Source organism: Mandrillus leucophaeus, unplaced genomic scaffold, assembly GCF_000951045.1.
Source record: "Mandrillus leucophaeus isolate KB7577 unplaced genomic scaffold, Mleu.le_1.0 Scaffold88, whole genome shotgun sequence".
NCBI classification, from domain to species: Eukaryota; Metazoa; Chordata; class Mammalia; order Primates; family Cercopithecidae; genus Mandrillus; species Mandrillus leucophaeus.
Window position 1 is genome coordinate 1,902,983 of NW_012109585.1, and position 17,443 is coordinate 1,920,425.

The 17,443-nt window shown below is 41.4% G+C and overlaps 1 protein-coding gene across 3 annotated transcripts in view; it reads left to right on the forward strand.

Annotated features, from left to right (window-relative positions):
* TRPC7 (transient receptor potential cation channel, subfamily C, member 7) overlaps positions 1-17,443 on the forward strand; it is a 141,072-nt gene that overhangs the window by 34,214 nt on the left and 89,415 nt on the right. Inside the window, exon 3 of one of the 3 annotated variants that reach the window (XM_011969179.1) lies at positions 14,927-15,109. The exons of the other annotated variants lie outside the window; for them this stretch is intronic. Within the exon in view, the coding sequence (XP_011824569.1) occupies positions 14,927-15,109 (183 nt within the window). The remainder of the gene's footprint in view (positions 1-14,926; positions 15,110-17,443) is intronic. 3 annotated transcript variants of the gene reach the window in all.

A 17,443-nucleotide genomic window follows, 5' to 3' on the forward strand; every position in this document is an offset into this window, starting at 1 on the left:
CAAGACTAAGTTCATATAGGCAAACCTGCCTCCCAGTTTTACCACAGTTCCAGCAGGAAAAGCAGAAAGATGAGGAGAGGCTCTTCCAGGAGTTCCACAAGAGCAAACCAAGCCACATCTTTAACCTGGCTAAGGATGTGCAGAAAGTGCACATGAATTCCTTTCTTGGTAAATAAGCATATCCATGCCTATTTAATTATGAGAAATATGTAAAATATTGAATTATGTGCATAACTTACGCATATGACCATGCTGTGGTTAAAGTCAGCTAGTATTCATCACAGTCCACACACGGTTACATGATCTCTTCCTGTTGCACTTGCTGGTCCCACTTCCTGGAATGTCCATTCCCTGCCACCTCCTCTCCTCATACCTGTCTTACACCTGCTAGCTTCTGCTCATCCTCAGGTCTCAGTTCATACAATCTGCCTCCTTTTGGAAGCCCCGTGATACCCGAAACTCAGGCAGCATGCCCCATCCCTGTCCCAAGGCACTTATATCACCCCGTGGTCCTCATCTGGCTACTTGTGTTGTCTCTAGAAGGACCCCAAGCCCCTTCAGGGCAAGGGCTTTCTTTTAGTAGGTTTACGTTCTCAGTGCCTGGCATACAGTGGGTGCCCAAATATATCTGCTGAATTAGTAGATATAATACCTGAGTTGCTAATAAAATACCTGAGTCGTTTCCTTGAAAGACAGTCTTTGTCCTCAGGCAAGCCTCTGAATCTAACAGAGGGGACTTCTTAAAAAAACAACAAGCAGAGCAATCCATTACTTCTGGGATTTCATAAATGCCATGTCAATGTGCTATGGGCCCTGTACAATGTCAGTAGCTGATAATTAAGTAAACCAAAAACCAGATTGGAGACCAATGTGCCAGCAGAAGCACTGTCAGCACTGCCTGGCTGAGGAAGGTGGTGCACAGTGACCTGCAGACTCAGTGCTCAGCGTCCAGGCGCCTGCACTTGAGGAGTAAGTGAGCAGGACCCTGACCCAATTTCTATGACCCGAACTTCCTCACTGCTCCCTGCACCTTCTACCTTGGACTCACACAGGGTGAAGCTCTGGAAATACATCCAATGAGAAGGTTTGCCAGCTTTGTTAGATGAGGCACTTGAAGATCAAACCCCAAATAGACAAGTTATCTGTGCTTATGCTCTCTGCTAACCTACACACTCTAGGTCATCATAATATTGGTCAATACTTACCACAGATTGTGTGAAGCACCTTATTTGGGTTATCTTTTTCAGTTTGCTCCTTGCAACAACCCTATAAAGTAGATGGCATTATCAGCCCCAATATGCAGATTAAATTAGAACACACAGAGAGATTAAGTTATACACTCAAAATCATACAACCACAATGCAGCAGAGCTGTGATTTGAACCCAAACACTGACCACCCAGTCATCCTTCCCATGCAAAGACTGATCAGGCCTGTGATTAAAAATTATAAGATCACCAATGCACAGCCATCTTTCCTGAATGCTGAAACACTTAGGACATAGAGATCCCTTTAGAAAAGCAGGGAGTATGCTTGGGATTAATAAAGGAAAGCCTCCTGCAGAGAGTTTATAAAGTCAGGGAGGCAATGAGTAACCAGTGGCAGAGTTGGAGAGTCAGACCTCTCAGGGGATCATGGAGTCAAAGCGCCAGCCCTACCCTGCTCTACCCTTGGGGCAGAACCCTGGACTCTGAGGACCCAGGAGTTGCCTAAATCCCCCTGAGAAAGCTGAGGTGAGAAATGCTGTTGGTCTCTGCACTAAACACAAACCACCTTCCTTGGATCTGCATTCCTAAATGGAGTTGAAATGCGAAAGGGTATTTGCCTTGATCCTTTGGAGCGTGAGTTTATTGATAAGGTGAAGGTTAATGAAACAATTAATTGTATCCATGGAAGCTAAAACGTGGATTGAAGCTTTTCAATTTTCATCTGCCATAATGAGCACTAGGCTCAGGTTCTTATCCAGTACTTCACATCCATTAATTGTTTTAATGATTCCAGTTTTAATTAATAAAAATACAACCATGTGTGTTAAATCTCAACATCCAGAGTTTTCTTGCCCAACAGCTGAGTTGGGGATGTGCAGAAAGAAAACACCAGGGCAAGATGCAACTTTGAAGTCCTGTGTTAGCCAAAGGGTACTGAAGGTGACCTGTGCACCCAGCATTGGGCTGTGTGTTTCCCCACTTCACCACATTGAATCCTCTCAACATCCTGTAATTACGTGTTTTAATTCCTCTAAAGGTCCTCACCATGGGAAGCCACTGCCTCCCAAGTCACCCCTCAGAACCTGCATGTGATTCTCTAGAAGACTGTCAGATCCCTTCCTCCATCCTCATACCTTCCTTTTCATCTCCAGATGCTCTCCCATTTCATGCTATGGAAGTCACAGTCCCTCCTCAGTGAAGCACCCCATCACTGAACCCCTCCTCTGAGCGACGTGCCACCTTTTTGCTCTCTCTAAAGACTGGCTGCCCTGAGGACACAGCGTTCCTGCAGCCCTTTCAAGTGGAGGTGGTTTTGCTCCCAATCTTCAGAGCACTGGGCTTGGAGATGGGGTGGGCATCCCCCTTGCTGTTTCTTGCCAGTTCCAAGAAAGAAGTTTCTCTTCTCCTTTCTCTCCTCTCTAAGAACATCTACCTTTGAATTATATTTCAACATATTATATCACCCATTATCTTTCATTGTTGTAGTCTGCAACAATGGGTCACTCTATCACAATTTCGGTTCTTGCTGCTTAAATTCTTGGCACTTCAATATATACACAGGTCATCCTTCCAACACACTGGCTCAGTTTTATGGACTTACCTCCTCTAGTGGTTTTAACCTCTTCTGTACCTTAGTCACCAAGAGCCTATGTGAGCCAACACTTGCCATGATCAATAAATGCAAACCCTCCATTATCTAAGCATTGCACATCACACTCTCTGACTTCAGTTTTTCCATCTCACTTGAATGCCTCAACTCTATCAATCTTTCCCCTCCCCCCAGGTCTTCTAAGCTCAGAACTGATCAAGCCATCTTTTCACTTTCCCTCTCCCCATCAAAGTCCTGTCTTCCTTTCATATCAGCTTCAATTCCATGACCAGTCACTGTGATCACTCCCTCAGGTACACTTCAGCTCCTCTGCCCCCTCTTGATTTGTTGCACTCTTTGGCAAAAACACAACCCTGGTAAAATATAATCCTCTATCTGCTCCATGCTGGCACCCAGGAAGGTGAATGTGGTTAGGGGAAAAAAAAAAAAAAAACACATTAACAGACCTTATTCTAAATTTATGACCACGAACTTCAAATGGGCTCTTATTGTTCTCCAGCAATCACATCTGGTTTTTCTAATCCATCTCTTCTCATTTTCTCCTAAAAGCTATTTCAGACCTACTCTCTCCTCTCCCCAAACTTCCACCACCACTTCCCCTATTCTTACTTTCAGCTGATAATTTTTATTTCTATTGCACTGAACAAAATTGAAGCAACAGGAGGAAAATGTCTACAGGACCCCATCATCCATGCACCCACCGAATAGCATCTTCACCTACATACTGACATTTCCTCCTATTACTGTAGCTAAGCCATATGTGATTCTATATACATGTATTCTTCTACTCATACTGTTACTGGTGGAGGGCCTTGACTATGAGTTGTCCAGGTCCTTGGCATTTTGAACAAAGAATTGAACAAAATGCACAAAGTAGCAGAGGAAAGAAACATGGGAACAAAGTAGCGAAAGCAACAATTTATTAAAGCGAGAAAGCACCCCACAAATTGGGCATGGGCCTGAGCAAGCGACTCAAGGGCCCAGTTACAAAGTTTTTTTGGGTTTTAAGTACTCGGTTTTCGGTTCTTACCAGCTACCCGTTATCTGCATGAAGGATTTGATCTGTGGCTAATTAAAGACTGATGTGAACTGGTGCCCTGTGCAGATGAAGAGATGGTCCCTGCTTGGCCAGCAGCCAATCCAAGGTACTCTCCCTTTCCATCTGACGCTGGTGGAAGGGAGAGGGTTGTAGGAAGAGTAGCCTTCGATCCTCTATTACTTGGGAAGGGAGATGGGGTTTTTCCTTTTGGTTTAGCTTTAGGAAATTTTAGGTGTTCTGACCCCAGACCCAGGTGTTTTCCTTTTGATCCAGCTTTGGGAAGTCAGCACGAATTGGCCTTAGATTCCCTGCCCCCAGACCTTCGTGTTTTTTCTTTTAGGAAGTCAGCACAAATTGACCTCAGATTCTCTGCCCCCAGACCTTGGTGTTTTCCTTGATTCAGCACAAATTGGCCTTAAGTTCTCTGCCTCCAGACCCTGTTCTTCTGCCTCAATACATTAAGTTCAATCCTCCTTCATGTATGCTTCTAAACTACTGGATTAATAGAATGATCTACTGATATCATAGACAATGATCAGGATATTTATCTACTAGAAAATTCCCATCAGCATACAAAATATCATAGTTTCTCCTATAAGGAGGAGGAAGGAAGAAAGGAAGGAAGGGAGGAAGGAAGGAAGGAAGGGAGGAAGGAAGGAAGGAGGGAGGGAAGAGAGGGAAGAAAGGAGAAAACAAGCTTCTCTTGACCCTACTTCTCACATCAGCTACTTTTCAATTTCTCTGCTCTCTTTGGCAATAAAATTTCTCAAAAGAGCTGTCAATATCCGTGGCACAATACCTCTTCTCCTGCTCTCTTAGCTCTCTCCAGGCACGTCCTCCACTCTTCCATAACTGCTCCAGTCAAGGTGACCAACGACTTCCAATTTGCTCAATCCAGTGGTCAACTTTCAGTCCTCTTATTTAGAGATAATAATACTATCAGTTCTACAGCATAGTTGTGACCATTTAATGAAATATTAAAATGTTTTAAACATTTTTATTGTAAACTGTTAGTGCAACCCTTTCTTAAACAAACTCATCCTAAATGTTAAAAGCAGAAATATCTTCCAGGTTTACAGCTGTACACATCTGCTGACTTAGCTCCACTAGTATTTCAACTGGAGCTTTCCATAAACATTTCTTCCCCATAACTGGATCTCTGAAGGGAGGGAGGGGGCATGAATTTGAAGTCCACACTCTTTTAAAATCTAATTTCTAAGGTCTCCATTGGGGAATGAGTGTTAATTATCCTGTATTGTATGGATGTCTCCACAGCATCAGTCTGAGAAATTCATTTAACTTTTGACTGATCAGGGAAATGAGCTTCTCTTTCTCTTCTAATTTAAGTTTGTCAATAGCTTTGAAAAAGTTGGAGAGCTGAAGTTTTTAGTGAAAGTCAAGCAAACTAATAATTTCCTGAAATTGATGTTATCAAAACCATGACCTTAGAATCAAAAGTTAAAGGTATCAAAATGTCTTGATAGATGGTTTGGAGTCATCCTCCATATTAGGGCTAGAAATTCATCTCAATAACAAATAAATTTGGGAGATTTATAGATCAAAAGGAAAGAAAAGAAATTCTCAGATAGTTGAGAACTAAAGAATCTCAGTTGATACCTGTGTTGAACAGAGAACAAGAAATAAATAGTGAATACACTACAACACTGCTTGCCATATTGACTACATAAAAAGCTCTGATCCATTAATTTGGGTTAAAAGCCAGCAAAAAATTGTCAGCAGAATTTTGTTCCTAGAAAGAAAACCTTATCAATCTTCAAAGCAATGTAAATGCATGTTTCTGAGCATTTTCTCATCATCTTAAGAAATGCATTTGAACTAGGTGTTTATTCAAGGTCAACAATCCATATTTTCAGATAACATGTTTTTCTATGTAGAAAATCCCAAATAATCTAAAGGCACCAGTAAGTGAGTTTAGCAAGGTCACCGAATATAAGGACAACACACAAAAATGAATATTTCTATATATAATGATAAAAATTGAAATGAAGAAAAATGTTTAAATATTTCCAATAGCTGAAAAAATGAAATACTTAGATATAAATTTTATAAAACATATGTGAAACCTGTATGTTGGAAACTATAAAAAATGAATGAAATAAATCAAACAACACCTAAATAAGAGAAGGTACATATTATGTTTGTGGTTTGGAGAATTCAAAAGAGTTTAAATGTCAGTTCTTCCCCAAACTGATCAATAGATTCAACACAATTCCAATAACAATCTCAGTAGAACTTCTTGTAGATATGAACAAGCTTATTTTAAAGGTTATATATAAAGGGAAGGAATGAGAAAAGCCAGGATAATTTGAAAAAGAAAAGCAAAGTTGGAGGATTCAAACTACCTAGTTTTAAGATAACATAAAGTTACAAAAATAAAGACAGTGGGTAATAGTGAAAGGATAAGCATATAGATCAAGGAAACAGAATAGAGAGTGCAGAAATAGACTCATACAAATGTGGTTAATGATTTTTGACAGTTGTGCAAAAATGACTACATGGAGAAAGAATAATCTTCTCAACAAATGGGGCTGCAACAAATGAACATCCATGTGCAATAAAAGATACCTCAACCTATACCTCACATCATATACAAAAATTAACACAAAATGGGTGATAGATCTAAATTTAAAACATAAACTATAAAACTTCTAGAGGAAAACATAGGAAGACACATTTATGACCTTGTATTAAGAAAAGATTTCTTAATTGTGACATCAAAAGCATAACAAAAAGACAAAATAATAGATTGGACTTTATATTAGCCTGTTTTCACACTGCTGGTAAAGACATACCCAAGAGTGGGCAATTTACAAAAAGACAAACAAACAAAAACAAAAACAAAAAAACAAAGAGCTTTAATAAACTCACAGTTCCACATGGCTGGGGAGGCCTCACAGTCATGGCCAAAGGTGAAAGGCACATCTCACATGGCAGCAGAAAAGTGAAAAATGAGAGTCAAGTGAAAGGGGTTTCTCCTTATAAAACCATCAGATCTTGTAAGACTTATTCACTACCACAAGAACAGTGTGGGGGAAACTGCCCATGATTCAATTATCTCCCACTGGGTTCTTCCCATAACACAAGGGAATTATGGGAGCTACAAGTCAAGATGAGATTTGGGTGGGGACACAGCCAAACTGTATCAGACTTCATCAAAATTAAAAATGTTTGCTGTCTGAACGATACTGCTAAGAGAATGTGAACATAAGCCACAGACTAAGAGAAATATTTACAAATCCTCTCTTAAAAATGAATTGTATCCTGAATATATAAAGAACTCTCAAAATTCAATAATTTAATTTTTTTTTAAGTGGACAAAGGATTTTAATATAAACTTCATCAAAGAAGACATAAACATGGCAAATAAGCACAGGAAAAGATGTGCAGCATTATTAGCCATTAGGGAACGCAAATTAAAATCACAACGAGATATCATGACACAGAAAAGAAATTGACGCAGGCTATAGTCGCCTGCACTTGCAGTCCCAGCTACTCAGGAGACTGAGGCAGGAGGATCTCTTGAGCCCATTAGTTAATGACCAACCTGGCAATATAGTCAGACCCAACTCTAAAAATAAAAGCAAAAACAGGAAATAAACTAACAATACCAAGTGCTGGTGAAAATATGGAGCATTAGAATGTTCGTAATTTGCTAGTAGAATGTAAAATGGTAGAACCTTTCCAGAAACAAATTGGAAGCTTCTTACAAGGTTAAACATGCGTTTACTATATATTCAGCAATCCTGCTCCTAGGCATTTACCCTAAAGAAATAAAAAACTATGTTCACACAAAAACTTGTACAGGAATATTGGCCAGGTGTGGTGACTCATGCCTATAATCCCAGCAATTTGGGAGGCTGAGGTGGGTGGATCACTTGAGGTCAGGAGTTCAAGACCAGCATGACCAACATGGTGAAAACCTGTCTCTACTAAAAATACAAAAATTAGCCGGGCGTGGTGGCATGTGCCTGTAAGTCCAACTTCTTGGGAGGCTGAGGCAGGAGAATCACTTGAACTCTGGAGGCACATGTTGCTGTGAGCTGAGATTGTGCCACTGCACTCCAGCCTGGACAACAGGGTGAAACTCTGTCTTAAAAAAAAAAATCTTGTACAGGAATATTTATAGCAGCCTTCTTCTTCATTGCAAAATATCAAAAACTGGATACAATCAAATGTTCTTCAGTGAGTAAATAGATCAACAAACTAATACATCCATATAGTGGATGTGAAATAGAAAAACTGACTATTGATGCATGCAACATCATGGATGAATCTCAAAGTGATCATGCTGAGGGAAAAAACCCAGTCACAAAAGCTTATATACTACATTAGTCCACTTGTAAGGCATTCCGATTTACAGGTTTTATCTGGAGTGGAAGAAAGATGAATCAAGAGTTTATCCAGTATTTTTTTGTTTTCCTCCTACCCATGGGCCAGTCTTACTCCCACTCCAGTAATTATAAACCACAAAGGGCAAGAGATCAGGAGTTTGAAATCATGTAGATTGCCATTTACATGCTTATTTTTATTATCAGTTTTTGTTTAAGTTTTTATTTTGTTATTTGTGTTATTTATTATTAACTCTCCTGGGCATTTGACATTATCTTAGTGTTGAATTCTCCAAATGATTGAACAGTGTGTACCTTAGTACAGATGGAAAACTGCTATGCATAAGAGTTAAATGACTTGCTCCGCTTATCAATTTTATGAACAGGAAACTTATCAATTTCACTTATCGAATTACTGGCAAGTAGTAAAATAAGAATTCCAATTCCAGGTCCTTCTGACTGCAAAACCTGTGCACTTACTGACTGTACTATAGAATCTATCAGGGATTCACATATCCTTATCCCTACCCACCCTTTTTTTCCCCCAAGTTAGTTGAGAGTCACCACAACTGAGCCTCAAGTGTGCCAAATAGAAGGAAACACGCTGCTCCCCTAAGAAGCAACAGGATGAGATGGAAAGATCAGGATTTGAGTTGGACCAACCTGTTTTGAATCTTGGCTGTATCACCTAGTAGCTATGTCATCTTAGACGAGTTCACTGTTTCAGTTAATTAAACAAGTACTTACTGAGTGCCCACCATGCTCCAGGAAATGTTCTAGGATCTCAGGATACATTTGTGAACGACACAGAAAAAATTCATGCCCTCAAGAAAATTATATTCTAGTGGAAGACATGGACAATAAATATAAAAATAAGTAAAATATATAGTACATCAGGCAGTCATAAGTACTATGAAGAAAACAGAAAGGAAAAGCAGGGAAGGGTAATGAGGAGTGGAGGAGCCACACTTTTTTTAAAAGATAGTCGGGGAAGGCTTAAGAATTGTTCATGTAGATATCTGGAGAAAGAGGAGTCTAAGCAAGGGGAATAGCCAGTGTAAAGGTCTGGTCTACACCCAGTGTGTCTGAAGAACAGCAGGGGCACCAGAGAAGCTGGAGTAGACTGAGTCGGGGGGAGACTCCCAGGAAATAAAATCAGGGAGAAAATGGGAAGGCTAGAGGATAGTGTAAGCAGTGGGTCATCTTCCAGGATTTTGAAACCACCAAGAATAACAACAGCAGTAATGTTGGGAGAATGATGTGAGACAGGAACTAAAATCTCCAAGAAAGGTGAGAGAGTGACCCAGATATCAGTGACTGATGACCCCACTTTTACTTTGGATAGGGAGCCTTTAGAGGAGGTGTACAGAGCAGTCCCAGGATCTGACAACTTTTTCTTTTCTTTTCTTTTCTTTTTCTTTTACTTTCTTTTTTGAGACAGTCTCCCTCTGTCGCCCAGGCTGGAGTGCAGTGGCGCGATCTCAGCTCACTGCAAGCTCCGCCTCTCAGGTTCACACCATTCTCCTGCCTCAGCCTCCCGAGTAGCTGGGACTACAGGCGCCCACTACCATGCCCAGCTAATTTTTTGTATTTTTAGTAGAGTCGGGGTTTCACCATGTTAGCCAGGATGGTCTAGATCTCCTGACCTTGTGATCCACCTGCCTCAGCCTCCCAAAGTGCTGGGATTACAGGCGTGAGCCACCGTGCACAGCCAGATCTGACTACTTTTTCTAAGTATTCCTCTGCCTGGTGTATTAAGAATCAATTAGGCAGGATTATGCAGGACAAGGACAGAGTCAGAGAGACTTGGGAGTCTGTAGGGTTAGTCCAAGCAATAGATGATGGTTTGGACCAAGGTAGAAATAGTAAAATTGGTGAAAAGAGATCAGGGTAGGGATATATTTGGCAAGTAGAACTTACAGGATTTGCTACCAAATTATATGTGGGTTACGAAAGGAAAGTAGCAATCAAGGATAAATTCTATATATATATTTTTGTCCAGGACAACTGAAAGAATGGGGAATACTAAATAAGGTAGGAGACTCGATCCAGAGTTAGGAGTTAGTTTTATGAAGTTCAAAATGCCTATTAGACATCCAAGGGGAGATATAAAGTTGGTAATTGGATACAGAGAAGAAAGGTGAGTGAAAGATACAAATTTCGGACTTGCCAGTGTATGGGTGGTATTGAAATTCATAACACTAGATAAAATCAATAAGGCAATCAGTGTAAATGGATAAAAAGAAGAATTCCAATGGCTGGTCACAGTTTGGGGAATTCCAAAAATTAAATTGTAAGGGAGATGAAAATGAATTAACAAAGAATACAAAAAATAGTTATTCAGAAAAAAGATGAAGACAGAAGAGTATGTTATTCTGGAAGACAAGTGAAGAATATGTATCAAGGAGAAGGAAGTGATCAACTACGTTAAAGCACTTGGTAGGTCATGTAAAATGAGGACTAGGAACCAACCATTGAATTTAGCAACATGAATGTGATTTGTGACCTTGACAAGAACAGTCACAGTAGTCAGTGGAGGGGAAAGCCTTACTGAAGGGGACAAGAAAGGGTACAAGGAGGGCAAAATGGAGACAACAAATGTAGACAGCCCTATTAAAGAGATTTGCTATAAAATTAGATAGAAAATTGGGGTAGTCATTGAAGGGAGAAGTGGGGTCAAGAGAAATTTCTTTTTAAAACAGGAGAAATAACAGCATGTTTGTATGATGAGCAAGTAGGGAAAGGGAGAAATTGAGAATTCAGGAGAGAGAAAGGAAGATTGCCACATCCTGGAGTAGCCAAAAGAGGTTGATATCCAGCACGTAAGTGGAGGAGGTGGTCGTGGAGATGAGCAGGGGCAGTTCATTCACAGCCAGAGGAGGGAACACAGAGTGCAGAAGCAGAGACGCATGTAGGTGTGAACATGTGGGACTTTTCTTCTGATGACTTCTATTTTCTTGATAAAGTAGGAAACAAGGTCCTTATCTGAGAGGAGAAGGAGATATTAGAGGACTGAGAAAAGAAGAATATATGAAATGCCTATTTAGGAGAGTAGGACAGTAAACTGCCCAGACTAAGGATGACTTGAGGCTGGAGGTAGAGAGTATACAGCACAATGATCAGCTGTGGGTTCTCAGCCACATTCACTGTGCAGAGGCGAGAACACACTGGTAGAGAGTTAGACTCAACCAAGGTCAGGCTTTAATCCAGTGGGGACAATGGAATAAAAGAAGGACAAGAGACCATTTCATTGACCATGAAATATCAGCTCTGCAAGGAGACAGACAGTGACATAAGGTGGATTTAAAAAAAAAAAAAAAAAAACAAGTGAAAAGGAGGTACAGTCAGTGGCTGTAAGGCAGGTGGAATCAAAGGATTACTGGAGTTGGGGTCCAAGAGGGAGTGAGCGGGACATATAGGAGGTGGTGGTTGGAGAAGGGACACTTGAAGTTGGGGTAGGGAAGGATCTGCAGTTATTGGAATAACTAAGAGAGTCAATGGCTGAATTTGGGTTGAGAATAAGGTCATTAGAAAATGGGCTGTCTGGCCAGACACGGTGGCTCACGCCTGTAATCCCAGCACTTTGGGAGGCCGAGGCGGGTGGATCACCTGAGGTTGGGAGTTCGAGACCAGCCTGACCAACATGGAGAAGCCCCGTTTCTACTAAAAATACAAAATTAGCCAGGCGTGGTGGTGCATGCCTATAATTCCAGCTACTCGGGAGGCTGAGACAGGAGAATTGCTTGAACCCAGGAGGTGGAGGTTGCGGTGAGCCGAGATCGCGCCATTGCACTCCAGCCTGGGCAACAAGAGTGAAACTCTGTCTCAAAAAAAAAAAAAAGAAAGAAAGAAAACGGGCTGTCAAGGAAATGAAAGGGCAGGGAATGTGAGGGTCATCTTCCAGGATAGTGAAACCATCAAGAATAACAATGCAGTCATGTTAGGAGACTGATGTGGGACAGGGGCTAAATATCCAAGGAAGGTGAGAGAGGGACCTAGAGATCAGTGGCTGATATAAGGAAAAGCATAGATCTGCCTGTTACTTTATCTCTCTGGTCTCACTTTCCTCATCTGGAAGTTGGAAATGGTGATCAGCCTTCCATTATGGGGTTTTTATAAGGATTGAATGAGATAATGCAGGTAGAGCACCTGTCACCCATTAGAACTGGCAGACCTCAGTGTTCAGGAATATTTTTTTAAAATGTAAAGGGCACCTATGAAGTCTTGAGGGTGTATCTCATCTTCCAATTACAGTGAGGAGTGTGTCTTGGAAGGCTAATTGAGCTCAGGTTTGGCTCGATAAATTATAATCATGACAATTCCCCAGAGATGTTCATCAATGGCCCTCTCTGTTTCCATTCATGTCCATGTCATCTCCTTCCTGGCAGGCCTAGGTTCTCGCTATCCCCTCTAGCCAACTGCAGACAGCAGAAGGCTTATTGCCTTCCAGCCCAAGTGTCTAATGCAGAAGGCAAAATGCAAATTACCTGCTTTGGCTGCTCTGTTGCCTCTCCTATTGGTGGCAGGCTGGCTGAAAGAGCCCAGAGAAGTGACAGTCTCTAATGAAGTGTCACCTTCTGTTCTGAACTGCACTGAACCCAGACACGTGAGGAAGCTCTGGGCAATACAGCCTGACTAGCTCGTAGCACGGGGAGCCTGGGACAAGAGCTAGATCAACTCCTTTTCACTTTATCTCCTATACCCACCCATGACTTCAGTTCTAGGCAGGAGTTTCCATCAAGAAATGAGGTATGTTCTAGCCAACAGGGCAGTGTCTGTTTTACCGGTAATAGGCATTAACATTCAGAGATTCCTTGTTCTCAGAAAAGGGGTAATAAAGTTACGGGGTGGGAGTTGGAAACTTAAGGAATCTGAGTTGCCACAGAGGAGATTCCAGAGTTGAATGGGTCCATGTGGTGAGATGATTCACCTTGTCCATGTTGCTGAGCCCCGTGTACCTTGAGCCTCCTACCTCTGGCTTATCAGTGCTCTGCAGAATATATTAGCCAGGAAAAGATCTGAGCAAGTTTCACTTAGCCTTGTACTTGTGCAAATCTGAGGGTGGAACTCAAGCCTCCTCTTCCTTCACACTACTCAGAGACTTGCCTTGTTCACCACTAATTTTTCATTGTCCGCTACATAGTCGGTTCTCAGTGATGAATGAATGCATTCATGAATGAATGAATGAGTGAATGGCAGATGAGTGAGTGTCAGGGTTGGAGGAGCATAGAGCATGGCTCTTCCAATCCTAACACTTCAGACCAGCTCTGTGCTAGGTACCAAAACCTAGAACCCCACAAGTTTCTTACATGCCTGAGCCGAGAGGTCATTTTTCCAGCCAGAATTTCTGAAACTCCCTTCTTCTACCTAAATTATATATAAAAACGAAGGGCAGCTACTCTCACCTGAAAATATTTTCTTGATCTTTTCCCTTTTCCCAGCAAATAAACACTTACTTACCTCTTTCTCTAATGCAAAGTGACATTTTGATACAGCAACCCTGGAAGGAGACAAGAATCATTAACTCAGAAAAATGGCTGAGTTTCTGCAGTTTGCCAGGCTCCCAACTATTGGCTGAGAACTCCATGTTCTGGAAAAACACAACCACAGTCCTTTTTGCCAACTACTATCTAGCAGTCTGAGGGTTGTTGATATTGATTAACATTGAAAGTGACATTTGGGTCTTGTGTACTTTCCGAATAGACTCCTTTCAACTAAGAAACCAGCAAGGAGGCCTCTGGGGAAAATATTTTTGGGGAGGAGGGGTATGAGGTAACATCAAACATTCTTTGTCCAACATTTTGGATCCTTATCTAGAATGTAAGTAGTTTGTTTAGGGGAAAGAGAAGTCGGCATGTCACTAAGAAAGGAAGTTAGCCTCTCAAAGACATTCAGACAGGAGTACCTAGGGAAAGGAAGAGAGAAATCTGGGAGCAGCTCATTAAAAATATGAAACAACAACAACAAGGTCAAGGGCTAAAAATGTTTATTCAAAAGGCAGGTGATTTAAGGAGCCATGATTTGCCACACAAAAGGATTTCTAGTAAGAAAAGATCCTGTCAAAGTTAAATTACATTTGATTTTTAAATGTATAATTTATAAGCCGATTTTCTGGCACACAAAAAAGCACACCTGTGCAATTTTTTTTCCAATTTTAGCATATTATCCACCTTTCCAGTAAAATTCCTGTATGCAGCAGTCACCAATATAGATTGGTGGTAAATAAGAGAAGTGTTATTTACATCAGACTTAAAAGTTCATGTCCTTATTGTTCCTGCCTCAGAACTGACTCAGAATTGGGCATAGAAAACTGCCGTTTTGAAAGAGCCCAGGATGGGCTGTAGCAGGCAACCACATCACTAGAGAGCAAAGTTAAAAGACAGATTCCTTGGCCCCACCACCAGGCATTCTGACTCAGTAAGTCTGGGGTGGGACCTGGGAATCTGCAACTTTAGCATGCACCTAAGATGACTCTGTTGCAGGTGGCCCATGGACCACACCTTCACACAGGCTGACTTAGAGAAGATGTCCTTCAGGTTGCGTGTCAAGAGAAATTGCCCCGCCTTCTGCACCCAGCACATCCTGCTGCATTCCATAAGTGCAAGCAACGTGCTCCACAAGCTCACATGTGATGAGCAGTTGCTGATCGACACTGCTGTGCTGGGCAAGCCAATCTGCGGGGCTCTGTGTGACACACCCCTGATTTCTCTTTATTCTGTTAGAACGATTACAGGAAGTTATCTATGCAATGCAAGGATTTTGTAGTGGGCGTGCTGGACCTGTGCCGAGACACAGAAGAGGTGGAAGCGATTTTAAATGGTGATGTGAACTTCCAAGTCTGGTCCGACCACCACCGTCCAAGTCTGAGCCGGATCAAACTCGCCATTAAATATGAAGTCAAGAAGGTAAGCTCCCCCATCTCTCCTGGTCTTCCCATCTCACCTCTCCTCTCAGGGCTGCTGGCCTCGCTTTGTGCTCACATGTATTTTATGTTCCCACGAGGTGACCATGATGACACCCAGATTCTCTCTAGACAGGGAGCTAGCCGTCAGCTTCACAGGGCTGCTAGGATTCTCTCCACCATCCCTTCCCACCGTAGTCCCCAGCCCACCAGGAGAGACAGCAGAAGCATGAGTCAGTCCCTGAGCAGACCTTGAGCCTGGACAGCAGAAGAGATCTTCAGCATCAACCCACTGGCAGGGACAATGTCACCGCGAGGGCTCCTATCAGTTAGCAACCCAGTTTCCAAGTCTTCAAGAGAAACATAGAACTCAGGTCTTTCAAAAGCATTTACTGAGCTTCCTCTGTGTGCCTGAGGACTAATTGTGTAGAAAACGTATTAATGTACAAAGCTTATGGGATCCAATCGCCCTGGGAGGCTTAGAAGAATTGCACTCCAAAGGCATATGAAAGCCCTAAGGAGGCTCAAGTAGACTTTCCCAAAAGTAAACTCCTGCCACCTCCTCAATAGACATGCAAGTGTCTTTAGTGGCTGTGGTCACCAGTAGCCCTCAGACCTGTAGTGCCTACTCAGATTAAGATTATAAGGAGCAAAAGTAAATTATATTCCTACTTTGGATCTACTCTGAGTTCTTTAGAATCTGCTCTTTTGTTAGATGACATTACTCATCCTGATGAACACTAGAACATTCCAAATATCCACATGTTTAAATATCAATGTGCTTTCCACATAAGTAAAGGAGCTGATTCATCTTTGAGGGGTTTTAATGTTTTCAGCTCTTTCACCTGATCAAAACTGAATGGTATTTTTAAAGCCCCCAGACTGGCCTCTGGGCAGTTCTTCTGTTTCCTGATTATCTTAATTTGTGTGTGTCTTAATCTGTGCTTTCAACAACCGTATATATCTGTGAAATTCATCCAGGGAGAGCTTCCAAGTCTGATAAAATCTTCCTGCCCTTTTACTTTGATATTATAATAATCACAAATTTTAAGAAAAACAACTTTTGTCTAAGACTCTGAGCTCAAAGATAAAATTGATGACCCACGGGAAAGGTGGCCTTAGAGATTAATATTAGAAAGCACAGTGTTGTTGGAAGTTGGGAGAATCGGGCTGCAGTTTCAAGTACAGTACAATCCTATTTACTCAGCTCAGGAAAACTCACCTTTTAGCTTAAACCAAGAGTTCACTGGGACTTTTCACCAAAGTATGCAGTCACCCCCTGAAGCTGCTGAGATATCCTTGCCCTTGGGGTTCAAACAAACCCTGCTGTGGAGGCTGTCTGGCAGTGGCAAAAATGAGCTGGAGTTTCCAGAACTACAAACATTTTCTTCCTTCCTGAAGCCAGATTATCCTCCTGCCTCCCAGCTCATGGTGAGGATAGAAGATGTCTAAAAACCAGACAAAAGAAGATGCTTGGCATTTGCAGATTTATATTCACAGTTTGGGCTAATTATGCACAACTTCAACAGTCCATTGCATGTAGGCATTCACCACTTTTTTGAAACATAAATTCAAATCCCCTAGCAAAACTGACATGGAGGGTGGAGTTACTCAGTTAGTCCAGAAGTCTGGCCCCCACCTCATAACTACGTGTCCTCTTTTGTCAATTACCAAGTTCAAAATGGCCCTGGTGATAAATGAGAAGGAAGAAATGAAGCCCTCCATGAACATGATAGTTTGGGTCAGAATTAAAAGGTTTCATGAGGGATGTGATTGACTCCAGTGGTATTTGCCAATTAAGGAAGTCATAAGGTCTCAGGAAATCATCATGAATGTCAAGTGTCTGCTGTAATCCATAGGTAGGAAGATGATAAATGACCTGCATAAAATGTCAACCCTGCTCATTTCTAAGACCTTCAAATGATACATTTTCTCAAGTCTTGTATGCCATCATGCAACAGCAGACAGACTCATAGCTCTCCTTGACATTTATTCTTCGTGAATTACCAGAAAACTAACCAATATTTAAAAGTCTTATTAATATTACAATGGGCTTCCATTTTTAATTTATGAATTTTAGCATGCTTGCATGAGTACAATCTATCCCTGAGTATTCGAGTTATAAAATAACTAGCACCAATACCTATTTATAAATACACTGCCTTTTACAACTTAGATAGAAAGATAGCTAGATAGCTAGATAGCTAGATAGCTAGATAGATAGATAGATAGATAGATAGATAGATAGATAGATAGATAGATATCTCCTGAGGCTTCAGGCTTAAATACAAAACCATAAAACATTTCCAAGATTCTGCCCATATGGCATAAATCAACC